The sequence below is a fragment of the Odocoileus virginianus genome, chromosome 1 (genome assembly GCF_023699985.2).
Source record: "Odocoileus virginianus isolate 20LAN1187 ecotype Illinois chromosome 1, Ovbor_1.2, whole genome shotgun sequence".
NCBI lineage: Eukaryota > Metazoa > Chordata > Mammalia > Artiodactyla > Cervidae > Odocoileus > Odocoileus virginianus.
The window spans coordinates 25115505-25143452 of record NC_069674.1 but is presented as its reverse complement, the minus strand read 5'-3'; the positions used below and the strand labels follow the sequence as shown (position 1 = coordinate 25143452).

General features: G+C 49.6%; 1 protein-coding gene across 9 annotated transcripts; it reads left to right on the top strand.

Annotated features, from left to right (window-relative positions):
* CCDC136 (coiled-coil domain containing 136) lies at positions 1-27912 on the top strand. Of its 9 annotated transcripts, none has more exons than XM_070465945.1 (19): positions 1-434; positions 1224-1331; positions 2844-3101; positions 3185-3259; positions 8803-9126; positions 11345-11456; positions 12046-12214; positions 12465-12605; positions 12942-13097; positions 13365-13535; positions 14011-14196; positions 15714-15908; positions 16353-16580; positions 18017-18529; positions 18907-19134; positions 20226-20507; positions 21160-21543; positions 23315-23421; positions 27580-27666. In XM_070465945.1, exons 1-18 carry the CDS (start codon positions 377-379, stop codon positions 23414-23416), a joined length of 3690 nt encoding a protein of 1229 aa, XP_070322046.1. In that variant the 5' UTR covers positions 1-376; the 3' UTR covers positions 23417-23421; positions 27580-27666. The 9 variants fall into 9 exon arrangements, with proteins under 9 accessions (XP_070322046.1, XP_070322104.1, XP_070322065.1 ...); XM_070465964.1 differs by having other exon boundaries at positions 3-434; positions 21238-21543; XM_070465981.1 differs by lacking the exon at positions 21160-21543 and having other exon boundaries at positions 3-434.
* Positions 27913-27948: the final 36 nt, after the last annotated feature.

The window sequence follows — 27948 nt, the reverse complement described above, 5'->3', positions numbered from 1 at the left end:
TCCGCTTGTTTGCAGGAAACATGCCGGGAGGATCCGTCCATTCTTTGGTTTTTCCTGCCTCATCACCGAGCGAGACGGGATCCTGGCACACGGAGCCGAGGGGTCCCCCCGCGCAGCCGACTCCTGGCTGCTCGCACTCTCCGCGCGGGTCTCCTCGCGTCGCCCGCTCGCTCGGCCTCGGGGCACCCGGGAGCTGCGGCGGCCGACCGGCTTCCGGGAGGCGGCGGGGGCGGTGTCAGGTGGCCCGGCCAGGCCCCGCCCCCTCGGCCGGCCCGCCTTCCCTCCCCTGCGCACCCGGCTCCGGTACCCGGCCTCGCAGCGGCAGCGGCGGCGGCGGCGTCTGCTCCGGGCGGCAGCGGCGGCGGCGAGAGCGGCCATGGAGGCGGGCGCCGGGGCTGGCGCGGGCGCCTCGGGCTGGAGCTGCCCGGGCCCAGGTCAGAGCGCCCCTCCCTCACCTCTCCACTGCCGCTCTTTCCTCTTCTCCATCTCTCCTCCCTCCAGACCCCCACGGCCTCTCCCCCCGCTACTCCCCACCTTGACGTCCGAAGTCTTCCTCCTCCCTCCATCCCGCCCCCGACCCGGGCCCGGTCTCCATCTTTCCCGGCTGGGTCTTCCCCACACCGGCCGCATCCTCCTTGACAGTCCCTGCCCTGAGCCCTCTCAGTCTCGACTCTCCAGCCTCATACTGCTTCCAGCCCTCGGAGCTCTATAGATGCTGCACCCACTCGCACCCCAAAGCTTCTGAGCGCGGGGCGCGGGTGGGGTGGACGAAGTCTAGGGAGAGAAGGAGGGGAGGGGAGGGGCTCCGGTCCACACGACCCCCGCCAGCCATCGCCGTCCCCCCTCCCCACCTTCCCTTTAGGCGCACCACCTCACCGTTTCAGCCTCTTTACTGGCTCCCACCCCCTGCCATCCTTGTCCATCGTCCCCCACCCCCTCGTCCCCTCTGGGCTAAAGACACACACCCTTCCTGCCTGTGCAGGGGAGAGGAGCCTGGAACAGAGGTTGCAGCGGAGGATGGGCAGGGCGGGGCGGTGTCCCCAGAGGCCCAGCTTGAGGGGTAGCTTGGGGAGAGGAATCACGCCTGGCAGAGTGAGCCAAGTACTTCCACCAGGATGAAAACCCCCAGGGCTCCGAAGGGCTAGAAGGTGTGTCCCTTCCCCTCCCTGCCTCACCCCAGCCACCCCGGCACCCCACCATCCCTCCTCTCTCCTTGCTCACAGGACCCACAGTGACCACTTTAGGCTCCTACGAGGTGTCTGAGGGTTGCGAGAGGAAGAAGGGCCAACGCTGGGGGTCGTTGGAACGGCGGGGAATGCAAGCTATGGAGGGTGAGTTTTCCCATAAAGCTTTCTCTCCTTCCCCCTAACCCAATTTTCCTTCCTCCCTCTGACCCCCCAGAACTCTGAGCCAGGACACACACCTTCCCCCTAGTTCAGCTCAGCAGCCCCTAGCCCTCCTCAGGGCTCAGGCTTTGAGGGAAGTTCAAGGTACATCCTTTTGGGGTTTTAATCACCAGCTAACCAGGTTGTGTGTCCTGAGGGAGCTGCCAGACAGAAAGAGGCCTCTTTGGACAGAGCTTTGAAGCTGACTTTCAGCAGGGGGTTTGTTCTCTCTGCCTCCCGACCCAGATCTCAAGCTGTCTCTTATTTTGAAAAACAGGGAAGTAAACGTGTGAACTATCTTTCTGGTGCCACCACCACTGACTTCAAATGGAAGCCTGGTGGCTTTGGTTCTCTAGGCTACCTTACTGCCTGAAAGAGGGAGCCTGGGAAGGGGGCTGCTGAAAAGGCCAATTTCCCAACACACGTGTGTTCCTACCACACCCATGCGACTTGGCAGTTGCTGCCAACACCAGGAGGGTGCTAGAAGGATGCTGGTCCTGTTGCCAGGACTTCCTGTGAAGGGTCCCCAGGTCCCTGTGCACATCCAGTGTGGACAATCTTGCCCCCCTCCCCGACCCCGGGGAGACAGATGATGCAAGGAGTACCAGATGAATCTTAGGCTGTGGTTACTGGACAAAACCAGACCAGAGATTCAGAATTCTAAAACAAAACAGTTGCCATCCAGATAAGGTTTTGCTATTTAGAGGAACTGCATTGCAGTAAAGGAGGGGGTGCTTGCCAGCCAGAGACTGGGGACCAGCACACCCCAGCTTCTTAACTCATTAAAATGGCAGGCTTTCTTTTACACACAAGTACAACCTATGACTTCCCCCTAAAAACTGCCTTGTGGTCAGCAGGGGAGTAAGGGAGACCCCTGGACACTCAGCAAGGAAAAGAAAAGTGGACTTGGTAGAAATTCAAAAAGGCTATTCGATGGAATATATTTGGAGCAGCCCCAGTGTTTGTCCAGTAAAACCTTTAGATCATTTCATTCAATTGTTCTCTCTCTCTGCCTACTGACAGGCAATACTGTCTTGTTATGGAAAAGCTAGTTTCTCACAAGCCACCTGGATCATTTGTAAACTTTGTGCAAACCCCCAAACTATAATTCTTGCCTTGTTTGACTTAAAGACACACCCAGTGTCTGAATCCTTTCTTGACTACTTGTGCCCAGAGACAAGAATGGAAGAAGCAGGTATCCTTGTGCAAGCTGGTCCCTGGCTGTTTAGTCCATCTGAAGGCAGTCCTTGGAGGCCCCAGAGGCAATGCTGGTCCAGAAAGGGCCTGGGAGGGGGATGGATACCTCCAAACTTGACTCTCACACCTCAGGGCTCCTCAGGCATGCAGGTGCTGCCCAGGGGCTCCTTGGAGGACACCAGGTGGCACTATTATACCATCTCTGCCCTCTAAGGACTGTGGAAGAAAGCTGGTGGGATGTTGGGGGGGGGTCTCTCCTAGGGGAAGTGTTACTCCCAGCTCTCTATGAGGAGGAAGAGGAGGAGGAGGAAGAGGAGGAAGAAGAGATGGAAGAAGAGGATGATCCAGGGCAGAAAGGTGGCAACGCGGGCTCCCTGTCAGTCGGCAAGCACCGAGGCCTGAGCCTCACGGAGACGGAGCTGGAGGAGCTGAGAGCTCAGGTGCTGCGGCTGGTGGCAGAACTGGAGGAGACCCGGGAGCTGGCAGGGCAGCATGAGGATGACTCGCTGGAGCTGCAGGGTGAGTGCCTGCCATGGGGCGGGAGGTCTTGGGCCCAAAGGCACTGGGTCCCCAGCCTGACACCAGCTCCCCTGTCCCTGCAGGGCTCCTGGAGGACGAGCGGCTGGCCAGTGCCCAGCAGGCAGAGGTGTTCACTAAGCAGATCCAGCAGCTCCAAGGTAAATCCTTGCACTCAGACTGGCGGTCATCCGAGTACTTGTGTCTTGAGGGTTTAGCAGAGGCACAGCAGACCAGTGGAGCTGCACTTGGTACTTTCTCCTCAGTTTCTTCTACTGTTCTTACCTTTTTCTCCTCATCTCTCCATTACCCTCTTAATTTCCTTTTTTTTTTTTCCCTGCACCTCTAACTGACTCTTCTGTCCCCCTCCTCCTTCCCTTTTTTTGCCCTCCCATTTCATCCCCTTGAGGCTAACTTTCCTTGAGGCTAACTCCCTCTTCTCCCCTCAGTCTCTCCCCTTCACACCTGCATCCCTTTTTCTTTGTTCTCCTGGTCAGTGCCAGGGGTAGGTAGTCATGGTTGAATTGCAAACCATATTACTTTCCCCCCCATCCCTCCAAGAGCATCATGGGAAGAATGGTGAGCCAATGAGAAGTGACAGGAGGGGACTCAGTGCATCTTTTAAGGGAAGCAGATGAGAACCCTTCTCTTGCTACCTAGGACCGAGCTAGTGGCCCCCAAAGCCCTTTTTTTTTTTTTTTTCCTAACGCCCACATCTCTGGGAAGCAGCAAAGCAGGCATCCTACAGTCCACTGTGCCACCAAATAAAGAGGCAGGTTTTGTTACATCTGTGGGCTTGGGGAAGGTTTTGGGGAGTTGCCCTAGAAAACTGCAGGGACTCTCCAGGGAGAACTGAGATCAAGCCAAAAGAGAAGTATAAATGGAAAAATAAGGAAGGCTGGCAAGCAGGCCTGGAGAGGAGCAAGCCAAGGTGGGAGAGGAGGAGGGAAAGAAGACGCAAGCAAAGGTAGAAAATAAAACAGAAAAAGTAGACAATAAAGGCGCTGAGGTGGGTGGGGAGGTAAAAGTGTTAGTCACTCAGTTGTGTCCAATTCTTTGTGACCCCATGGACTATAGCCCACCAGATTCCTCTGTTCATGGGATTTTCCAGGCAAGAATTCTGGAGTGGACTGCCATTCGGGGAGGGAGAAAAACTGCAGGAGCCATGTTGCTCTGGGGAAAGAGTGTGAGCATTGTTCTCAGGTCACCTAGATTCTTGAGCTCAGCTCTGGCACATAACAAGCTTTGTGATCTTGAGCAAGTCACTTTTATCTTTCTGAGTCTCAGTTCCTTAGCTGTAAAATAGGGCTGATTTATATGCTTTATCAACCATTTGAGTACCTGTATACTTGGAAGACCAGCTATAGACAACATAGATCAGATCCCTGTCCTAATGAAGAGTACATTCTGATGGGAGAGGCAGAAAACAGACAAACACCATCAGTTCAGGAAGAAAATAAATGCTAGGAAGAAAATATAACAATATGATATGGACAGGGGTAAGATGGAAATGTATTTTTGATAGAGTAATTAGAAATGTCTGAGAAGGGGACATTTGAGCTAAGACCTGAATCATGAAGAAAATCTGAGGATGTGCACACCAGGTAGGTGAACTAGCAACTGCAGAAGCTCAGAGACAAGAATAAGCTTCATGTGCTTTAGGGACACAATGAAGGCCACCGTGGTTGGAGCAAAGTGCATGTGGAGGATTTTGCTAAGAGAGAGTTCTGGGAAGTGGGAGAGTTCAGATTACAGAGGACCTTATAAGCCAGCTGAGAGGTTTGACTTGTATTCTAAGTATAGTGGAAAACATGGGAGGGTATTAGCCAGGGCTGGAGGGATATGATCCACTTTACATTCTTAAAAGAATACTTTGGCTTCTCTGTGGAAATTGAATGACAACAGAAGAGTCAAAACAGTTGAGTCTGGTCAGCAAATAATTGCAATAGTCCAGCAAAGAAATGGTGGTTGCTTGGATTAGAGCGGTAGAAATGGAGATGATTGAGAATACAATTTGAAATTTAGAGCTCTCAGGACTTGCTGAATTGGATTGGGGGATAAGAGAGGCATGAAAGGTGACTTTGCCTTGAGAAAGTGAGTGGATGGGAACAACTTGACAAGAAACAAATTTCAGGGCTAGGAGAACCCTTTAAGACATGTTTTCTACATGTTGAGTTTGAAATAGCTATTGACATCTAAGTAAATATATTAAAGGAAGCTGCTGGATATATGAATCTAGAACTAGGGGATAAACCAGGACTGGAGATATAAATGTGGGACTTATTAGCATATAGATGACATTTGAATCCATGGGAGATCACTGTGAAATCCGTTGGAGAGATACAGGAAAAGGAGAGAAAAAGGTCTGGTCCCAGGGATGCTCTGGAAGTTAAAAGTCTCACAGGCAAGGAGAAATGAACAGAGACTGAAGTAGGAGGAACCACTGAAACATTTGGTGACCTGGAAGCCAAGAACAAAAAGTGCTTCAAAGAGACAGTGATCAGCGCTGTTGAAATTATCAATATTTATGCTTTTAACCTTAATTTCTGGATTCAAACCTGTATATAAATCTTTTGAAAAACAAACAAAAAAAAAGTTGCTAAGTAAGACGGCCATTGGATTGGGCAAGACGGAGGGCTCTGAGACATTTCAGTGAAGATAGAAGCCTGACTGTACTCGGCTTGAAGAGGAAAGGGGAGGTGAAATGGAGAAGGTGAGTACGCATAATTCCAGTAGTCATGTCTTGGAGAGAAGCAGAGAAACAACGGAAAGGAAGCCAAGGGACAGCTCCCGGTGTTTCGTTTTGGGGGGATGGGTCACACTGGATCATGTTGGTATGATGAAAGAAAGGATCCGCTAGAGCTTTAGACCTCACCTAAGCACTGGAGTGGGGTAGGGGTGGGCAGCGGGATGGGGCGGAGGGCTGCAGGTCGGGGCGGAGGGCTGCAGGTCTGGGTGGTGGTGGTTTAGTCGCTAAGTCGTATCCTACCTTTGCGACCCCATGGGCTGTAGCCTGCCAGGCGCCTCTGTCCATGGGATTCTCCAGGCAAGAATTCTGCAGTGGGTTGCCATTTCCTTCGCCAGGTGATCTTCCTGACTCAGGAATCGAACCCTTGCCTCCTACCTTTCAGGCAGATTCTTTACCCACTGAGCTATGAGACACGGTATGGGGAAGGCGCCCAGACCCCACCCCGCGGAGGAGGAATCCTTGCGCACGCGCGTTGCCGGTTTCCGCCAAGAGGGGGCGCGCGCGGCCTCAGAGGTAGCTGGTGTTGAGAGGCCGTTCCGGCCGCCACAGCCCCTCGGGGGCTGGGACCGGCCGGCGGCGGGAGGCCCCCCAAGAGAGACCGCTTGGTGGGGGGCGGGCCGGTGAGATGGAGGCCATAACCAGTGAGTGAGAACTGATTTTTCTGTGCCCCTCGCCCGGCTCCAGGGCCTTCGGCGTCGCCCCGACCGTCCCAGTCTCACTGTCAACCGGCGCCGGCTCTTCAGAACCCCGGTCCGGCCTTTCCAACTCCTAGCGAGGCCACCCCAGTGAGGGGCCGCCCAGCCCAGCCTTCCGATAAGGTCCTCCCTGGTGCCCGCAAGCTCCACCCCTCTGCCCCTGTGTGTTTCTAATTAAGAACTTTTCAAGGTTTAGAGGGACCCTCCGCCATTCTTCAGTGGATCTGAGAATGTCCTTTAAAAAAAAAAAAAAAGACATAGAGGAGAACCTCAGGGATACTTGAACCGGAACATCAGGGGCAGAGTGGGGAAGTGGAGGTTTCCGACAGAAAACCCACCCGGGCCTTTATCCTAATGGCCTGTGACTTGTGTGTCTCCCCCACTAGGCTATATGCTCCAAGGGGCAGACCGTTCAGTAGTAAAAAGAGCAAGGACTTTATTTCCTTCAAATAGGAAGGAAGTCAGAGAATCTAAGCAGAGATGTTTGGGCTTGGCACAGAGGTGATCAACTAATACTTGTTTAATAGTTTAAGTAGAGGAGACTGCTAGGATGCCTGTAGAGAAGGGAAGACTGTCAAAAGTTGTGCCCGGAACCGCACCTGTGAGCTTGGCAGTGTAGGGCCGGAGACCTTCCACCCTGCCTCCGGACTCCCCATCGGCTCAGCATTTATGTCTGTAGTATGTCCAAGTTTTTCTTCTCAAACCTCCGTTTTCTGTTCTAGTGTTTTTGTTTTTTTTATACCCAAACATACAATTCTGCGCCCGTGGTCGTCAGTAAAAGTTTGTGAACTAGTTGTATCCCCTGCTTCATTTATGCAGGTATACAGCAAATATTTATTGAGTGCATTATGCTAGGGTCTCTGGCAGATCCTGGAGCTGTAATGGTGAGCAAAACAGACATGATTCCTGTCTTCATGAAGCTTACAAGTGAAGGGGAGGCCAGCGTTTTAATAACACACACACTGAAAAGTACAAGGGGTTATGAGAGCATTTAATGAAGGACTTTGCTTAATTTTTTGAGAAGGTGGAGGGAGAGGCTAGGGAAAGTTGAAATCTGAAGGGAGTTGGAGGCAAGGGTTAGGGAGGGGGTGCCTTGCAAAGAGTTTGTGGGAAGGTCCTGACCCTCCTAACTCAATCCTAATTTCCTAATCCTGACCCCCCAATTTTGGATTCTGTATTGGTGGCAATATCTTTTACTCTTGCTCCACTTTTAGTTTCTCCTGGGTACCTCTGTTCAGAAACCCTGAGATGCTCCACAGATACTGAGAGCTCTGACATGTTTATTTTGTACATTAAAACCTATTATAAAAATAGGCTTGTTGTGAAAAGTTACAAAGCAGTGATATATATGATGTGGAAAGTAAAAGTCCCTCTCACATGCTAAATCATTCCTTAGCAGCAACTGTGTTTTATGGTTAAGGACTTATATCTTTCCAGACCCTTTTCTATGTCTTTGTATATTTGTGTTATATGTTACATATATAAATATTTTTGCAAAAATGAGATAATACCATGTATTTTACAGCTCAGTTTTCTTTGTAGTTAGTATATTATGGAAACCCTTTCATGTTTTCTCTATAGATCTGCCACTTTCTTTTAAATGGCAGCCAATATTCTATTTCATCTTCTTCAGTTTAAGCAATCCCTTATTGATTGGCATCTAGTTTATTTCCCCATGTTTGATTACCTTGCGATGAGCTTACATTTGAATTTCAGCTGTGAGCTCTAAATACACATTCTTTTGGGACCAGTACTTACACAAGCAGTTCGTGGAAAATCTGAGGCTCTGTAATTTCTAAGCTCCCAGACTGAATAGATGAGAATAGTCTATAAGTGTTTTTTTAGTAAGAGACTTTTTGGGAAGACTCAGGGCATAAGTAAAATGCTGAAAATTAGCTCTGGTCTTTAACTGTCAGGTGATTTCTTAGAAGTACCTAATACTTTTTGTTTGGGGTAGCCTAATTTGTTTTTTTGTTTGTTTGTCTTTTGGGGTTGTTTTGTTTTTTATTTTTTGCCTAATTTGTTTTTGATGCCAAGCCTCAAGATCTGCTTTCCTACTGCACCTTACTACCTAGATTCACTCTGTTCTCTTAGGTATTCCCTTTATTCCATATCAGGTGAAGCTATACTTCTCTGATGGGGTAGAGACCAGGTTGTCAGGAGTTTCCAGATAAGAAATAAGCCTTCCTTTAACTTTGTGCCTCTAGAATATGGTCGGTTATCCTCTTGATCATCTCAATATTATCTTTGGGCTTTGCAGGTGAGCTGCGGTCCCTGCGGGAGGAGATTTCCCTGTTAGAGCGTGAAAAAGAATCTGAACTTAAGGAAATAGAACAGGAGTTGCATTTAGCCCGGGCTGAGATCCAGACTCTGCGGCAAGCAGCGGAGGACTCTGCGACCGAACACGACAGTGACATAGCCTCCCTGCAGGAGGACATCTGCCGGATGCAGAATGAACTCGAGGACATGGACCGAATCCGAGGAGAATATGAGATGGAGATCACCTCCCTCCGTGCAGAAATAGACATGAAGAACTCTGACCATTCCAATAGTTTCAGTCTCTCAGATTTCTCTGAGATGCAAGGTATGAGAAAGTGAGCCCTTCTCCTGGTCTGTGAGTCAAATCAAGCAGAGGGAGCTAGGATGCAAGAAGGTGGGCTTAGATCATGAATTGGGAGCCTGTAGAGGAAACTTCTAGATGGGATTCAAGACTATTAAGAGAGAAAAGCTTGAGGTCATGTAACCAGTCTATGGTGGTATAAAAAATAGTACCATGGAGATGTCCCCTGAGAATTCTTCCTCACAGAGCCATCATATATTTGTTGATTTGCCTGTGCTAAAGCCCTTCCTACTCCCGTAGTGGCTCAGATGGTAAAGAATGTGAGTGGAGGGCATGGCAACCCACTCCAGTATTCTTGCCTGGAGAAGCCCTTTGGACAGAGGAGCCTGGCGGACTGCAGTCCACGGGGTCACAAAGAATCGGACACGACTGAGCAGCTAAGCACAGCATAGCACACAGCCCTCCCCAAGTAGAAGTTTTAGGGGACAACAAACCAGAGCACAAGACAGCTGGAGAGGAACAGAGGTTATTTCCAGTAATACATGAGGTACACAAAAGCTTAGAGTCTGCTCGGAGTCTCCCAGCGAGTTGCTAGGCTTCATGACATCAGAGACTTTGCCTTTATTCTGAGGCTAGATTTATGATCTGAGTATAATGGGAGGCCCTGTACTAGGCCAGGTCAAGCAGAGGCAGTCAACAAGGAATCAAAAGAACTGCAAGTTTTCCCAGCTGTAACAGGCCTCTCAGAAGCGCCTTTGGACTGATATACTCTGAGAAGGAGGCTAACACAGTGGGAAGGCTTGGGCTGTTCAGAATCTCAGCTCTGCTAATTAGCAGGATAAACTTAGCCTGGTTATTATCTCACGGTTTCCATAGCTGTGAAAATTGATTAATAAAACTTTATAGTTGGATGGGATTCTGGAACAGGAAAAGGACCTTAGGGAAAACGTAGAAAAATCTGAATAAAGTATAGAGTTTAGTTAACAGTAATGTACCAGTGTTCATTCCTTACTCATGACAGATGTACCCATGGAAAGATGTTAACAAGAGGACAAGCTAGGTGAGAATACTCCCAGGGAATTCTGCACTATCTTTGCAACTTTTCTGTAAATCAAAAACTATTCTAACACTAAAAGTTTATTTAAAAAGGAAGAAAGAAAACCTTATAGGGCTATTTTGGGGATTAAATGAAATGCCTAGTATGCTGAAAGCACTCACACACAACTAACTCCAAGGCTGGAATCATCCGGTCTAATGCTTAGCACATGGTTAGTTTTTATTAAAGATTAGTTTCCTTCCTTCTACGGTAATCTGGAGTATGCCAAAGACTTTTGATTGGACTAAAGAAGAAACACTAGAAGTGAATGTCAGGGTGTTGACTCTTAGAGTGGGAAAGATAGGCCTTGGGCTCTAGTTGGAGCAAGTTAGTGTTCTCTAAACATCAGTAGAATTAGTATTCTGAGAGAATTAATTCTTAATCATGAAAAAACAAAGCAGATATGTATGTTTCTATTTTTACATCATGAAAAAGTGTTGGTATCTGGAACTTAGGATCTGTGCTGGGGCATTTTAACCAGATCTCTGCTGATGCTTGCGGATGTGTGATTTGTGGCTTCGATTGTGGTGGGCTTTCTTGTTGGCAGATGAAAAAGATCATTAGAAAAAATTCTTGACCATAGGCAGGCCGATGGATTGGGTGTAATGATAAAGGAAGTAAAAGGGCAACAAGAAGTGTAAAGATGCCTGAGTTGTCTTGAAAGCTGAGGACTGGCAGTTCACACTCTTAGCTTTTTGTACTAAAAGTGTAAGGACACTAACCATAAACAGTTGAATGGGAACTTTAAACACAATAAACCAAAATTCCTCACAGTTAATTAATTAAACCCTCAAAAGCTCCTAAAAATCTGAAGACGCTGTCTTGGTTGGTTTTGCTTTTTTCCCCTGCCACCTCCATGCCCCCCCTCCCCCCCAGCCCTCTTGGTTGAGGTTTTGAAGATGGACACCCAGGGCCAGTCTTCTGGGAAGTTGAAAAGAAGGGTAGCACACTGAAAGAGGACAAAGACCCATTGCAACATGAAACTTTTCAGGCCCCGTCTTCTAAACCTCTGCATGGGGTATCTCATCTGTCTCTAGAAAAAGAAACTCTTCAGCTTTCTGCAGCCAGATTTCTAGGCTGGAAAACTGGGGGCTGGTCTTCTGTGCTTCCTCCCTGGGTTCTCACCTCTCCACCTGTCCTCTGCAGAAGAGTTGCAGCAACTGCGGGAACGCTACCACTTCCTGAACGAGGAGTACCGGGCCCTGCAGGAGAGCAACAGCAGCCTCACAGGGCAGCTTGCGGATCTGGAGAGTGAGAGGTACAGCCCACAGGCCCACAGGATTCTTTAGGACAGGGCTGTTCCCTGAATAGAACCTGTGAAGGCTGATGTCAGGCTCCCCAGCCTCCCTCCACTGTGGGAGAGCTGGTCCTTCCCATGGTATCTGAAGGGTTCAATACTGCTGAGAAGCAGGTATGGGAATCCAACCAGATGTCTCAGGACTAGAGCTGGGCGAGTTCTGAAATTTCATTTTCTTCCACTCTAGGCAGTTAGGTCTGATTGACTCTGCTCTGGAGTAGAGGAGAAGCAATTCCTTTGTTGTCCTCCCAGACTTGATCCAGTCTGAGGATGCATTGCCTCCAAATTGGAGCTGGCTTGACTCCAGTCCTAGCCTGCAGCCCGACTGGACTAGGACCCTTAGGGTCTCCCAGAGCCAGACATGCCTTTGCAGCTTGAGGTGCTGGGGACTTTTTCTGTCATCCTCTAAGTGTGTTTGAGAGGTAAATCACAAGAGAAGCCTCCTTAACTGTCTTTTGCCTTAAATGAAGGCATTGGGACCAGGCATACTTGGCAGGTGGTGCTGGGCAGAGCCCTCTCCTGAATGTGGCTCTGGGTTTCTGAATTACAGAACACGAAGAGCAACAGAAAGGTGGCTGGAGTCCGAAATGCTACGGACCATGAAGTCAGCAGAGTCTCAGACCTCAGAAGAGGATTTCCTGGAGCCCGATCCTGGAATGCATTTGTTGCAGCAGCAGCTGCTGGGAGCCAAGGAGCAGATGCATGACATGCAGAGCAAGGTAGGGGAAGGCCAGCCCCTTCACTGCCTCGCTCTTACCTTCTCCTGGCCTGTGGCAGCAGCATCTCCTTAGACACAAGGCCTACAAGGGGGACAGGTGCTTACGGCAAGAGATCAGACTCTGGGGTCTCCCTTGTGTGCCTTTCACAGAATATTCCAGTAAAAGGACTGCTGTACTCTGCCCAGGTCCATTCCCAGAGTGCATATGGTCCCTGTAGTAATTCAGGCTTCCTGTTCCATTTCCCACACAGTGTAAGAAATTGACTTGTGAGTTGCAAGAGCTACATCACCATCGCCGGACCAGCGAGGAGGAGCAGAGGCGGCTGCAGAGGGAGCTCAAGTGTGCACAGAATGAGGTGCTTCGGTTTCAGACATCCCACAGCGTCACCCAGGTAAACATGGATGGGGCTGGGCACCAGGGGAGGGCAGAAGGGCCTGACTGGAGTTGCCGCTTCCAGGGAGGATGAACGCAGAGGCGGGCTGCGCTCTACTGACTCTTGGCCTCCAGCCAGGGGTACTGTCAACTGGAAAGCAAGTGGAGAAGTCATACAGCATTGCATTCTAGAATGGTAGTCATGATGGAGCATCTGCTGCAGAGAAGAAACTAAACCCTAATGCCCAGGGGAGCTCCTCAAGATGTCCACTCAGCAAAAAGAACTACTCTGGTGTGGAGAGGGGTCTGCTGATTTCTGAGAGTAACCACTCTTCCCACATCCTCCCCATCACAGAATGAGGAGCTGAAGACCAAACTCTGTGCCCTGCAGCAGAAATACGATGCTAGCCAGGATGAGCAGAGTGAGCTCTTGAAGGTGCAGCTACAACTTCAGTCTGAGCTCCGGCAGCTCAAAATCATGAAAAGCACAGTAGAAAGCCAGAGTGAGAAGGTAACAGTGACCCAAGTTGAGGGGCTGCTTAGGTGCCAAGAGGTTTGGGCAGAGTGGGGAGGAGAGTAGAACATTGAAATAGCTCCAGGCACCACAGGTCCAGGACTCTAGCTGCCCTCGAGTCCCCAATTGGACCAGAGGGCAGCCCGTAAGCACAGGGCAGGGACCAGTGGATTCTCAGACTGTCTGTGTCTGAGGGAGACTCCAGCAGAAGAGTGAGTGGGTGGAGGACTGCAGAGGCACTGCCCCAGGCCCCCTCCACCGCAGGAGCTACAGTGTCGGCTACAGAAGCTGCAGCTGCAGTGCCAGAGCATCACATGTGAGAAGGACAAACTGCTAGACGTGCAGCAGCACCTGCAGGACACTCTGCGCTGCCACGAGGCCGAGGTGCAGCACCTCAGGGGTGTTGTGGCCACCTACCAGGAGAGCAGCGAGAAGGTAAAACAGGCTTCAGGCGAGGAAGAAGGTAGCCCGGCAGACCCTCCCATCAGAGGCTGGGTCCACGGGAGAGAGGGATGGTAGTTCTGTGGAGGAGCTGTTGGTGAGGAGACTTTATACCTTACTATTAGAACCATAATGATATCCTGTCATTCATGAATGACATATATGTAGGTCCATATACACAACTATGACTGTGCTCAGTGGAAAGGTGACCTCAGAGGGTCACAACATGCTCGGCTTCCTGTGATTTTAAGTCCGAAAGGGCTGTAGAAAGGAGGCCCTTTCCCTTCTCTGCCTCCCCATAGAGGAAACCCCCAGTGTCTGTGGAGAGCCTGTTAGGGGTTGGTTCATCTCAGGGAATCCCCCCTAGACCTGGAAAGGACAGGGTAGGACCCCTTAGCCCCTGCCTGAGAGGAGAGAGTGCGGCCATGGGGCTCTGGGGATAATGGCGGGGTCTGCCTCCCCACCCCAGAGTGCAGAGGTCCACGCCCAGCTGCAGGAGACGAAGCGGCTGTACCAGTGCAGCCAGGAAACTCTGGACCGGCAGAAGCACATGTATGACCAGCTGGAGCAGGACTTCCTGCTCTGCCAGCAGGAGCTGCAGCAGCTCAGGAGCACCCAGTCCATCCTAGAGGACAAGGGGAAGTGTGCTAATAAGGTAATTGTAACTAAGACAGGTGAGGTCTCCCGAGCCTTGGAGAGAGGAGGGCTAGGGGCAAGAGATAAAGTCGTGCAGCTGAGAGGCTTGATGGACTTCCTGTCCAGTCACAGCTGAGTGTGGAAAGGCAGGGAACAGAGGCAGAATCCATGCTGTTAACATTAAAGCTTTGACTTAACCTTCACTTTGAGCCTGAGCTACAGCTTAGTAGAATCAATACATCTGGGTCCAGTCTGAGCACCTGAAGATTTTACACATGATTCCATGAGTGTAGACTTTATACTTTTTATTTGACCTATAGTGATATCCTGTCATTTGTGGAGGAGAACATACATGTAGGCCCATATATACAACCATGACTATTAGAACTAGAAAAAGAAGGTCTAATTTTCTGAGGCAGATTGTAGGTGCTCTTGTCCAAAGGCATGGTTGGTGCCCTGAATGCTGATTGGTTATTAGAAGAACCTGGGCTTTTCCCGGATTTATTCCCATGACCAGAGTAGTTAAATTCTCGACTCAAATCTTACCCTTTTTAAAATGAGCAGAATACTACTCTTACCTCACTTTGTTTTAGTGGAAAATCCTGGTGATCAATAAGGCCTTCCTTCCTCACTTTCCCTTTTCTCCATAGTGTGTAAAATGCAAGTCATTATTAGTTAGCCTTATTGAGTACTTTCAGCTCCTGATCACTGATAGGAAATGAAAAAATGTCAACATATGATGCAAAATACTGCTAGAATACTCTGTCGCTCCTGCCACAGCAGGCTATGTACCCAGGGGAAGGCCTTCCCAAGACACAGAGCCGCAGATGTTTTTTGGGCTGCCCTAGTAGTCCACCTGCCTTTCTACACCCAGGCTCACTTTCCCTCCTCCCGCCACACCAACTCCATTGAGAGGTCCAGGTCCATATCCTGCTCATGACTTCCTCTACCAGGGGAGGGAACCATGGGAAGGGAGAAGGATGTTGGCACACAAAGCCAGTCTTTAGTTCTAAAAGGGCATTGAGACTAGTCTGATATTAGAAGATTGGGTTTTTGGAGTCACAGGATACTTTAGTCTTCTCAACCTCAGCTCAGCAATAGTTCATACTTCTCTAAAGATTCTTAAAGCTGATGATGAAAACAAAAATGGGGGGAAATTAGGGTGAAAGTACATCCTTATTGGTAAGGAACATAATCAGTTATAGAAACAACTGGAGAACTAGAATTCCCAGCATGGTGGGAAAATGGTCTTCACCAGAGGAAAGAAGCAAGGGGGAGGTAAAAAGGGAGGGGCGTTGCCAACACTCCCTTGAAAACCACCCTCAGAGAGGACTATTAGGCAAAATTTCCAGCACAGCCAAACCAGTCCTGAGCCTCCTGCTGGGGTTCCTGTTCAGCATCTAGGCCTCTAGGGGGCGCAGTGGGGCTTGGGGTGATTAGTCTACGGTGACCACAGGGCGGGAGACCCTGGTGAATCACAGGACAGAACACAGGCATGGTCCACTGACCACCCTGTGTGCCCTGCCCCGTCCACAGTGTGATGCGCTGCTCTTCAGACTGACAGAATTGCAGGAGAGTTACAAGGCCAGCCAGAAGGAGATGGCGCAATTGCAGATGGAGCAGTGTGAGCTCCTGGAGGAGCAGAGGAGGATGCAGGAGGAGCAGGGCCAGCTACAAGAAGAGCTGCACAGGCTCACGTTCCCACTCCCCAAGTCTGGTCTCCTCCATAAGGTAATGACGGCCAGGGCGGCCGTCAGCTGCGAGGCCCTTCCCGGATGTGAGCAACCTGAGGAGAAGTGAAAGGGTGCAAACAGAACTTTGTCTTAACTCCTCACTTTCTCGCCAGTCTCCTTACACAAAACTGCTCAATATAGCCGATTAGGGCTTTAAATCTTGAAATACATCCTCAACTCTGGAATCTGTCCAGGATTTTAGATATTTAGTCCATCTGGAGAAAATGTCCTTGAAATCACTTTGTAAACAACAAAAGACATCCACCCACAGGAGGTCTTTACTCCTCCACTAGCAGGTCTGTGTAGAAAGACTCCCCTCCTGTCCCAGGTGGGCTGAGCAAAGCCAATTCTTTTGAGGGAAGTGTCCCCAGCGGGAAGGAGGCAGAGGTCTTTCTGTGTAACCATCACAGTGCTGCCCACTTCCTTCCACTCCACCTCACAGAGTCAGGAGCTCCTCACAAAGTTACAGGACCTGTGTGAAGTGCAGATGCTCTACCAAGGCATGCAGGAGGAGCAGAAGAAACTGATACAGAACCAAGAGAACATAGTAAAAGAACAGCTAGAACTGCAAGGAGCGCTGCATCGTTTCAAGGAGTCCAGCTTCCGGGAAGTGTTGGAGAATCCCGAGGATCCCAAATGGCCTAAGTCCTCAAAGTGTGGTCACAACAAGGTAACCATAGCAAGAAGCAGGGAGACAGTTCTGGGGGCAGCAGCATGCTAGGGAAAGGGGCTCCATAGCAGGGTCTGAGTTCTGAAGGCCTGTTGGGCCAGGAGCAGAGAGGAAGCTAAAGCCCACTCATGTGCTCCTTAGTCACGGCTTTAGGTCTGGCCTGAGCTGCTCCGGATGGATGCCCAGCTGAAGCATTGTGATGACAAGGAAGTCTGTGATCTCCTAATACTTTGAACTCAGTCTCTTTAATACCTCATTTTCCAGATGTAGTTGGAAGTAGATCAACCTAGTGTTTGTTTGGGTTCTTTAGGACTGACTCTAAACATGTTGTCTTTTCCTTGTGAGCTGATTGATGATTGAGAAGTTTGCTTTCCAGTGATCCAAATCTGTAACCTTTTGGTGTTCTCCATGAGGCATATATGAGGCCATTTGTTTCCAAGAGAGGAATTCCCAGCATATGGTGTTCTTGGTACTGACCTCACTGTCTTCATTGGATTGAAACTTTGTAGCAGTAACAGCTAGGTCAGAGGCGTTAGACTAGAGAATACATGTGTCTCAAGCACCAGTGAATGGTCAGGCCTTTGAGGTCATACTGGTGGAAATTTCTAAACAGGTGTGTTCAGGATTGGGAGATGCATGTAGTCTGAGGCCTCAGTGTAGGCAAGGAAGAGCAGGAAGACAGTTTCCATTTAAGTGAGATCGCTTTGTCCAGATATTAGCCTAGACAGGCAGATAGATGCAGGGAGCAGCAGAAGTCCAAACCATGCGATTTGGTTGATCGGGTTCCAGGGGCATCCAATTTCAGCCTGGATAACATAGACCAGGAACCAGACCAGGAAATAGAAAATATTTCCTTAACTGATCAGGCCTCATCCTGGGCATCAGCTGCCAAGGAGCCAGGCCCAGAGGGCCCAGGAAGCATGCCCAGAAGCCAGATTTGGAATTGAGGCAGGAGGTGCAGGGACTCGTAGTGAGACCCTGATTGGAAGTCTGCATCTTCCAAGGAAGGAGTTCTTCGTACGCTCATGTTCATGGCCAGGGCTGATTTTAGAATTGGGAGTGGAGGAGGGGACTGAACCCCAGAGGTCAGGATAATGGGTCCACCTGACTAAGAAGAGAGAAGGGAGGCTGAGTGACCTTGAGACCCACTCAGTGCTGCTCCAGGGAGAGAGGATTACCAGAGCATAGAAGCCAGGGGAAATGAGAGCCCAGACATTGCGGAGTGTCTGCCCTAGGAGATTTTCTCCAGTGAGTAAGAAATTGAAACATGCCAGGTACCTGTAGGCTAAGTGGAAGTCCTGGGCTGCAGTGAGCTGGGAGGGCCAGGTGTGCCATTCCCTGACCTGGGATCTCAGACATCCTCACCAGGAGGGGTTCCGCTGGAAGGACTGCAGCGTCTGAAGTAACGCTGGTGTCTCCCCACCCACTCCCGCCAGTCCAAGATGATCATCGCCCAGATGCAGGCCCTGCAAGAGCTGTACGAGGCCAGTAAGACCGAGCAGGAGCTGCTGCAGCAGGAGCAGGAGCGGCTTCTGGAGGAGCGGAAGAGGCTGCAGGCCGACCTGCAGCTCTGTCTAGAAGAAATGCAGCTGCTCCAAGACCAGTCCCCTTCAATCAAGATGAGCCTGGACTCCTACAGGAAGAGTTACACGAGCACGACCGCCAGCAACGAGAACTGCCACAAGAGCTGCGACATCAATGATGATGAGGGCTACCAGAAGAGCTACAGCAGCAGCCAGGCCAGCGAAGAGAGCCTCCTCAAGAGCTACCAGAGCAGCACCAGTGCCAGCGAGTCCTACCAGCGGAGTTACCTCAGCAGTAGCAGCAGCAGCATCTCCGACACCTATAAGAGGAGCTATGGCAGCAGCAGCAGCAGCTCCAACACCTGTCACAAGAGTTACGTCAGCAGCAGCATGGACGACGAGCTGGCTGAGCCTGGAGTTGTGGAGGTAAAGGCAGTCAGGTGTCCGGTCAGACAGGGGACAGAGGTTCTTGTCTCATTAGGAGAGGCCATGGGGAAGGGCCCGAGAGGTGAAGTGGGCAGCGGGCTCAGAGCTGAGCTGGCTGACCGTCAGGAAATGAATGAGGTGCTCTCCCCACCTCCTATGGAGATACAGTTCCATCTGGACTGAAGTCTAAGATTCTGGACTTTTCATCAACACAGTCATGTGTTCTTCATGGGAAGAAATCCAGTGTTCTCCCCTTGGGCAGCTTCAGATCCTTTCGGCCAGTGTTTTGTACCCATGAGATAAGAGGGCCCAGCAAAGAGAGCGGGTGGAGGGCAGGGGCTCCTCAGGGTGCCCTCCTCACTCCTCGCCCTCCACAGCACCTTGAGGACGTGGTCGCCAAGGTGCTGATCAAGCTGCAGAGTGTGCAGGCCATGTACCAGCTCAGCCAGGAGGAGCACGAGTTGCTGCAGCAGCGGATGAAGAAGCTGCTGGATGAGCAGAAAGAGCTCAAGGAGGAGCTGGATGCCTGCGAGAAGGAACTCAAGGAGTGCATGGAAGGCCTCGAGAAGCCCGTCGCCTGCCCAAACGACAAGGACAAGACTGAGGTAACCGCCTTCATCGAGACAGGGCTTCTCATAGGTGTCCCCAGAGCCCAAGGAGGCTGGAGTCCTTTCAGAGAGGCTGAGGGTGAGACAGGAGCTCACTGCTTGCTCTGTACAGGTGCCATCCTCCTGGTGGAGGGACGGAGCAGGGGCTGAACCCTAGGCAGCAGGGCAGTCTGCTGGGCCTCTGACGGGCATTTCTCAGGCGCCCGCTGTGCTGGAATTTACTGATCATCAAGACCCCTTGAAATGATTTTTTTTTCCCCTCTGCCATTTTGTTCTCTCTTTTGTCCTAGAGCACTTATGTAGAGTTGCAATTTTTTTTCCTGCCAGTTTTCTTTAGTTAGTTTGTGTGTATTCCACCTTGTCTCTTTAACTAGATTGTAAGCCCCTCAAGGACAGGGCCAGGTCTTCTTTTGGATTTCTCATAATACTAAGCAGAATGCTTTGCATCCCTAGGAATGGATTAGAGGGCATTGACTCTGACCAGGAGTAGTCCACTGTCCAGTGGGGGTCACTGTATGCATGGAAGAGGCTCAGAGAGCAGGAAACACATGGGCCTCAGTTGCTTGGTGTTGGTACCTACCTCAGAGGCCACAGTGTGCTGCCAGAAGCCAGGAAGGACAAAAGCCAGTGAGTAGTGAGCAGGGCTGGCAGTTGCCTTTGTTTCCAGGGCTAGGTGCAGGAGCCCAGTCCAGTCTCAGAAGCATACGACACAGTTCCTATGGTAATGATTGACCTGTTAGAGAAATAGCCTGAGCAAAGTAGGAGTTCCTATCAAAAACCACTAGGTAATCAAGCCCCATGGTTCAGTTAGCCCAGCAGTCATTCGCCCGCCAGTTCATAGTAAAAGCATAATTTAAGTCATCCTTTTTTTTTTTTATCACATTAGATGTAAGTCATGTGCCTCAAGTTAGGGAGAACCTCTTTGTAAAACTGCTTTTGAGGCTCATTTTCCACGGTTTTCATGTTTTCTGTATTATCTGCCTCCCCACGGGCTTTAGCAGGGAGATTCTAAGGCTGTGACCCCCAGGCAGGGGCCAGACTGATCATGTAGGCCCAGCCGCGGGTAATGGGCTCTCCACTACCAACAGATCAAAGAACTGCAGGCCAAGCTGCGGGAGCTGCAGCTGCAGTACCAGGCCAGCATGGATGAGCAGGGGCGGCTTCTGGCCGTGCAGGAGCAGTTGGAAGGGCAGCTACAGTGCTGCCAGGAAGAGCTCCGCCAGCTCAAAGAGAAGAAGTCCTCTGTTACCAAGGAAACCAGGAACAAGAACGGCAACAAGAACATGAATAAGAATGCCAATGGGGTGAAAAATAAAAAGGTGGCCAAGCAAAACCTAGAGAGTACTGAGAGCGGCCTTGAGACCACGAAGGTGAGTAATAACCTTAGTAGTCAGACGAGTAGGAAGTTACCAGAGATCCTGGGAAGAAAATTCATCTTTACCACCGTTGTGACCAGATGAGGTCACTGTGGAGAAGCTTCTGCGGTCTCTTAACTCCACTAGAGTAGATTCATCTTAGTAGTGCTTTGGTCCTCCCTTTTCTTGTGAGGTCAAGGGGAGGGTAGAATATGGACCACTCAGATCTGGAGCTCTAGCCCCCAGGCTGGATGACTGTTTCAGGTAGCCCAGTGCAATTTGCAGAGGGGTGGGAGGTTGTTTTTTCTGGGTCACATGCCCAAGAGAAGCACCAAATATATGAAAAGAAAGGAATTTATTCAAAGCCCTGGGTACACATAGACAGAAGAGGATTGGATAAAATAGGAGCCACCATGCAAGGGTAGGAAACAGTAGTTGAGGTGTAGGATCTTTAGCTCTGGGAACTGTTGGAAATGGCTAATGGCCGGATAGGTATAGGACCAGGTAGGTGTGGTCCCAGGTAGGTGTGTGGTCCCAGGTAGGCTTGTAGTCCCAGGTAGGTGTAGTACAGGCACAGAGAAGTTGGGTGTGGCTACCCTCACCTGGTGCACAGGGGCATCAGTTGGGTCCTGGGACACAGTACTTTGTATGCACCATGACACACCAGGAAGCACGTGTTCCCGAGGTAGTTGAGCATCGTCTTGAAGGTGATAGCAGCATCCCCGATCCTGCCCCCCGCACACAGAGTCTGGAGGTGGTGCTGTACTATAAAGCCAGCCACACATCCTTGGATGGTCTAACAAAGGAGAAGAAAGAGGAAACAGAAGAGGAAAAGAAGAAGGAAGCCAAGGAGGAAACAAAGGAGGAGTCCCAGGACGGGATGGTTTCTGAGCCAACAGGTCCTAAAGAGGTTAAGTTCAAAGACGATGAGGAGGAGAAAGACGAAGAGTTCCCCAGCCAGGAGGCTAAGGACGAAGACGACCAGGAGGAGGAGGATGATGAAGAAGCTTCAGAGGAAAGCAACCCCCTCACACTTTCTGAGAGCAAAAAGGTAACCATAGCTGAAGGCTAGATTGTGTGGGAAATGGGCTCTTGGTTGCAAGTGCCCAGTGTTTGAGGGTGGTCCAGCCCCTGGATGGACTTTGGCAGGAACAGAGGCCAGCAAGCTCTGAGGCACCACACTGGGGTAGTGGGAATGGAGGTGGGGACCACCTTTTCTGGGAACCGCAGTGTGCTGGTTGGAGTCCCGCCTCCTTTCATCTATGACGTAGCCCTTGTTACTTCAGGAGGGTTCTTCACCCTCTCGTAGCACTGCGCTGAGGACACTGATGGACATTTCTGTCAGCCGGGGCAAGTCATCCAGCCCTGCTTTTCTGGGGTGCACCCCTAGGGCTGACTTCTGTTGCCGTGAGGGGTGTGGAGAGGCTGGTGTGCCTCTTGGGTTCTATATAGTATTACAGGCATGAGGAAGGGGGCGGAACCCATCAGAAGTGCTGGGACATTCCATCTGTACAGCAGGGCCGTTGGCCAATCTCGGGAGGCCAACCAGAGCCCTAACCCTCTAGTTACCAGATCTTGGGAGGTTGGAGAGGAGTGTCCTGGGTAATGTACCAACAGTACAAAAGCATTTCTATATTTTAACAACTGGTACATCTATACAGGAACATACTAGCTGAATCTCTGCCCTGGTTGAAGTTAACTGGGGGCTCTGATTTCTGAAGGGTTTGATTAGTATCTGAAGAAGTCCTCAGTTTATAGTACTGATTCTTTTTGTCCCTTTGAACACAGGGTAAGAAAGTCAGTTTCTTGTGGTGGGATGTCCCAGTCAACTCTTAAGGTTTTCTGGAATTTTCTATCAGTTCAGTCTGTGGCACTGGCTAAGGACCCAGTTACAGTTCTCTGTCAATCTTGTGGCAGAGGACCTTGACTTAGGATGTGGGAAGTAGGAGTAAGCTCAGCCCCTCCTGCAGGGTTCCATTTCTTTGAAGTCTTTATATCCCACCACATGCCTGTTCAGAACCTCCTCACAGATCTCCTTGCCTCATGTGCCATCTTTCTAGACAGCAGCCTGGATTTTTCTACTTCAAAATCTAGTACATTTCTTGTGTCTGCTTATGGAGATGTCCCCTTACCTCTGTGGGTCCTACCTCTTTTACAAGCAGCTTTACTGGCATATGTGTTACTGCCTGCAAATCCAGTTTCTCTCTGGAAGATGGTTGCAGTCACGACTAGCCCTTGCCATTGTCAGCTTGTTTTAGTGCATTTTGTCTCATAATGACAGCATCAGACTCCTAAGGGATGGTAGGGACCAGAGCCCAGAGCACAGACTTGGTGGAAAGCAGCCAGAACACGTGGCTAACAAAGGGCCAGGTGGCCTGGCAGAAGACTGCCCTTCCTAGAGTGACCCAGGCGGAGCAGACATCCTGCACATCTGGAGCGCCCAGCTTTACCCCCTGGAGCTTCACTTCCCCAGAGGTACTGATCCACAAGAAACGTCTTGGTGCAGATAACCCTGGCTTGACAAGATACAAGTGGGATGTGACAAGCCAGAAACCTGGTCCCGAATTGGACCTAAGCTACTGCTTTTAACCCATTCAGTTTTGCGTCTTCTGCAGGCTACCTGCGGGAAGAACCAGGCCTGAGTTGTGGAAAAGAAACACCACTGCTCTAGCTGACCTGTTGTTTAACCTTTTGATCTCTTTCTCTCTTCCCTTTGTTTTATCATCTTCATTATCTGTTGGATTCATGTATGTTTGTCTTTTTATACCATCTCTCATCTCCTGGTCTCTCCTCGTGCCTCTTCCTCATTTGACATGTTGCAGTCATCCCCTGCCCCCGATCCCCCCATCTTCTCCTTGCCTCTCGTAGGCCTGGTGGTCATATCGGCTTTGCTCTGGTGCTGGTGGGCCGAGACGTCATCCTAACACAGGTACTGGTATTGCGTCCTCTCCTTCCTAGGGATAGAGGGGGTTGCAGGTTGCCCTGGCCTCTCCTCTTCACCCTTTCTCTCAGCGGCTTGCTGTTTGCTTTTGTCATTTTACAACAGGTGACAGTAACGACTGAGTGTTAGTCCTGGCTTCCCGTTGGGCAAAGCCCATAACATCTTGGAGCATGGCTTCCTAATGTGTGGGGAGTTGGAATGCTCACCATTGACACAGTTTGAGTTTCTGTCCTCTGGCTTGGAAAAATCTGGATGATTGCAGCCCTGTGGCTACTTTCAGAGCCCCTTCAACTACTTTCGATGAGAGATGTCTGACTGCAGGGCTCGCCTGGCTGCTCTTTGTCTTTGTTTAGCCCTAGAGCTAAGTTCTCACTATAACTATTAATTACCGCCTCCCCCCTTGGGTGAGAGAGGAGGTCTGGAGAGCTGTGAGCCCAAGGGTCATTTGTATGAGGGCAGTCTAAGTTGTCTGTCCTCCTTGGCATCAAACTCCACCATATTATATACTTCCTACTGAGATGTTCTCTGGTTTGGGAATTCTGGTCTCCAAAAAAAATCAGAAAAAGAAAGCCACATCTCTTTTGGGGGGTCAGATTCTGTTGTAATTGGCTTCCCAAGCTAGGCTTTCTGAAGAGGATGTGGTATTGGTAAAAAGTTTCCATTCACCAGAGATGCCTTGTTCTCAGGGAACCAAACTGATATATTCTGGGTACCAGTCCACGTAATCTGATCAGTTAACAGGACACGAAATTCAGGCGGTAGAATGTAGAACGGACCAAAGTAGAACCCTTCCAGAACCCGTAAACTATTCTCCCTTGGCCCATTTTGGCTCCTTTGTCATGCTCTGCCTGCCACTTCCATCGCTCACCCTTCTCTTCTAACATCCCTGTAAATGGAGTGCAGTTGACTCAGAGCACACGCAGTTTCAGAGTGACTGCTGGACCATTTGTTGTAACATTTATCTCTGTTTCCTTTTCTCTCCTTCCTGTTTTCCTCCTCACCTTTTATTTTCTCTTCAACCCGTCTCCTCCCTTCTGTTAGACAATTCCAGTTACTCCTCTCGAACGGTCTTTAACTCCTTTGGTGTGAGGACTGAGGACTCTCTCCCTCTACACTCCTGGATTTGAGTCCCTCCCTGTGGGATGGGACTCACTCAAAGCACTTGGCCATAACCTTTCACCAACTCACACCCAGCCAGGCCTGGTCCAGGGGAGCCGAAGGAACTCCTGGGTAAGGGTCCTCGGGGAGGAACCTGTTAGCCCAGAGCCTGGCTGCACCCTAGTATGCTGCCCCCCATCCAGGAACTGAGGCTTCAGAGTCGAGTAGCAAGTGTGGCAGGGACGTTGGGTGAGTCTGTCTCTTACAGCTTAGTCCCAGTGGGCAAAATGGATAATCTGAACATTAGTCTCTTCAAATGTAAGCAAAAGATGATAAGTCCTCTGGCTTCCTCATATGAGGAACAGATGAGTTCATGTGTATGAAAATATTTTATAAATGATAGAACACCACAAAAATAATAATGAGCACATACTCTTCTTACATAATGCATACAATATGCCAGGCACTATTCTAATCACCTTGTAAGTGTCAACTCATTTAATTCTCAGAAAAACCCAACAAGGTAGCTATCGTCAGTGTATACATGGTAAAACTAAGGCCTAGAGAGGATATGTAATACAGCCAGTAAATTGTGAATCAGATTCTAAGGTCTTAGTATTAGCATCAGATAAAATTCTAATCTCTTGGACTTCACTGTGGTCTCGTAGTTAAGATTCTGTGCTTCTACTGCAGGTAGGGTGTGGGTTCAGCCCCTGGTTGAGGAACTAAGACCCCACATGCCATGCTGTGTGACCAAAAAAAGAAAAAAAAAGAATTTTCATCCTGTTTCACTGTATCTCTCCTCATTTAGAGCAGTTTTCCTTGGTTACGTCCTAGTAATTAGGAAGACACCATTCAGCAGCCTCTTAGTGCAGCCTCAGATCTCATTGGCTCTCTTGCTAACTAATACCACATTGCTAATTTATTTCATGTATTGTTTATAAAACCCCTTTTCACATTGCATATGCTGAGCATTCTTTCCCTGTCCTCTGCCTGCAGTTGATTTTTTGGATCTAAGGCAGAATTTTCCATTCAGCTCTGTGAGGTCTAGTCCATTGTCTGCTGTTCTCACCTATAGATTGTTTTTGTTTGTTTTTTCTCTTGGTCCTGTGGTTTCAAAATATTCACGTTCACTCCCTCATGCTCAGGGTTGACCAGCCACCATCTTGCCTTCACCTGAGTTACAGGTGAGGGCAAGCCTCTGGAGGCCCTCTGCAGGCTCAGGCTCACTAGTCACACACGAGTGCTCATGCAACAGGCTGCTGTCAGCCTGCTCTTGAATTCTCATGTTCTTTCCAAGGACAGCATGGAAAATCTTGTCAAACACCTTGATTAAGTCCCCCAAACACTATTTCCTTGATCAGTCAATTCAGTAATGCAGCCTGAAAGGAAAGCCTGACATGACTCAGTCCTTAGGGACATCCACACCCACCATCACCTCAGCCAATCTAAAGTCTCGGCTCTGCCTGGTGTAAAAGGCCACAAGTTCATATCTATGGGTTCAGCTCTTTCCTCCTTTAAAAACATCAGGCTAATATTTTTCTTTTTTAAATTTATTTATTTGCTGCATCGGGTCTTAGTTGTGTCTCAACAGGCTCAGTTGCTCTGCGGCATGTGAGATCTTAGTTTCCCGACCAGGTACTGAACCCATGTCCCCTGCACTGCAGGGCAGATTCTTAACCACTGCACCACCAGGGAAGTCCCAGACTGATATTTTTTACAGTGCATGTTAGGTTGTAAGCATCTGAGTAAATGTTTTTCTAGCTCCCTTTTCAGTTATCTTCTCACATGAAGTACTCTGTATTTGCACTTCCAACATGGTTTTGCTTTTCTTTCATTTCATATGTTCTCTTCTCAGAACCTGTTTCTACAAATTTAGGAGATTTTCTTTGATCTTTATACTTGGCTTAAAAATCCTCTTTTTAGAATACAGAAGTATGGCCAAAAGGCCAAAAGATAATATTCAGAAATTACTTTTTAATTAACCCAAGGAAGGCAAGAAAGGAGAAACAACAGAACAGAAAACAATAGGACAAACAGGAAATAAATGTGAAGATGGTACACCTAAAAGGTGTAACAATAATGCCACAATAAAATAAGGCAGTACTTACCAGAAAAAAAATCTTTTTAGACCCATTTTTCTCTGAGCAAATGCATCCTTAGCATAGTGAGTTATTCTTTGTCCTTACCTAAAACCATTCTTCTGTTACTTTATGCCTTATGCCTTTATACTTATGACTCAAAATCCAAATTGTCTTCTAAGTTAAAAAAAAACAGGAATATAAAATAAGAACAATTTCCCAACTATATGTATTTTCTTGTCCAAGATGTCACGTTCCCTGAATGATCCTTTTCCTTCGGTCCCAAGAATCAGCAGGATTTGCTGTGGTCTGCAGAGTCTGGAAGCCTCCGCAACTCCAGCACATGCTCAGGAAGCCAGTCACCAAGCCTGGTGACTGGAGGTGTTGTAATGACCCTGGTGTTTGTCTCCCAGGGCCAGTGACCAGCTTCCTTGAATTCATCCTTCAAGGACATCTGTCCTTCACAGTCTGGGCTGCGTAAGAACCTCACGTTGGCCTGTACTTCATGGTGCACTTTCTTCACTTCTCCCCGCCAGTCTTAGCATCCTCCCTCTTGACTCTGAGTTCACTTTTCCTCCATCAAGCTAATGATGCTGCTGCCTCTCCCACGGACCCAAATTTACCCTCTTTTTTCCTGCCATGGCATCTAATCCTTTGTGGCAACCATTTGGATGCTCTAAAATCTGCTCCTGAGCTTGCCTCCTACACACAGGGGCTGGTTTTCTTTCCACCCCATGGGACGTGAGTGGAGGCAGCCCACTCAGGGGATCCACATAGTGTTGTTCCAGATACCTAGTGGTGCTGGGGCTAAGCCCTCATTGTCTGCAACGGTCACCCAGGAGGTAAGAGAAACTGGACCATAATGATGTTGCTGAGGTATCTCTCAGCACCAGTAAGCAGGGCATTCTCTGGCTTAGGGAAGGATTCAGAAGACTGGGCACTCACCATCTGTCTTTGGTCCCCACAGAACATGTTTGGGATGTGGAAGCCTGTGGTGTTCTTGGCTCTTGCAGCTGTGGCTCTGTATGTGTTACCCAACATGCGACCGCAAGAGACAGAGTTCTGCCTCATGGAGTGATGGCAGGCCTGGGCCAGCTGAGGGGGCAGACTACCAGTGGCCACTACCCTCATCTTTGGGCAGGACATACTGTGCCAGCAACCCCACCCCACCCATATGTTCCCTGTGTCCCCATCTCCTTAGCCTCCGCCATTCAGGCTTACAGGGAACTGCTGGCTCCCATCTCCTGCCCTGTCTAAGAACCTGGGTTCCTTGTAATTAAATGTCAGCTGAATTACGAGACTTCGTGGCTTTTTACTTGCTCAGCACCTCACAACA

Excerpts from the sequence above, each read along its gene's own strand:
- CCDC136 (XM_070465970.1), top strand. The coding sequence starts at position 377 with ATGGAGGCGGGCGCCGGGGCTGGCGCGGGCGCCTCGGGCTGGAGCTGC. Across the intron at positions 1,332-2,843 it reads GGGAATGCAAGCTATGGAGG|GGGAAGTGTTACTCCCAGCT; the intron begins GTGAGTTTTCCC and ends GGTCTCTCCTAG. Across the intron at positions 12,606-12,941 it reads CATCCCACAGCGTCACCCAG|AATGAGGAGCTGAAGACCAA; the intron begins GTAAACATGGAT and ends TCCCCATCACAG.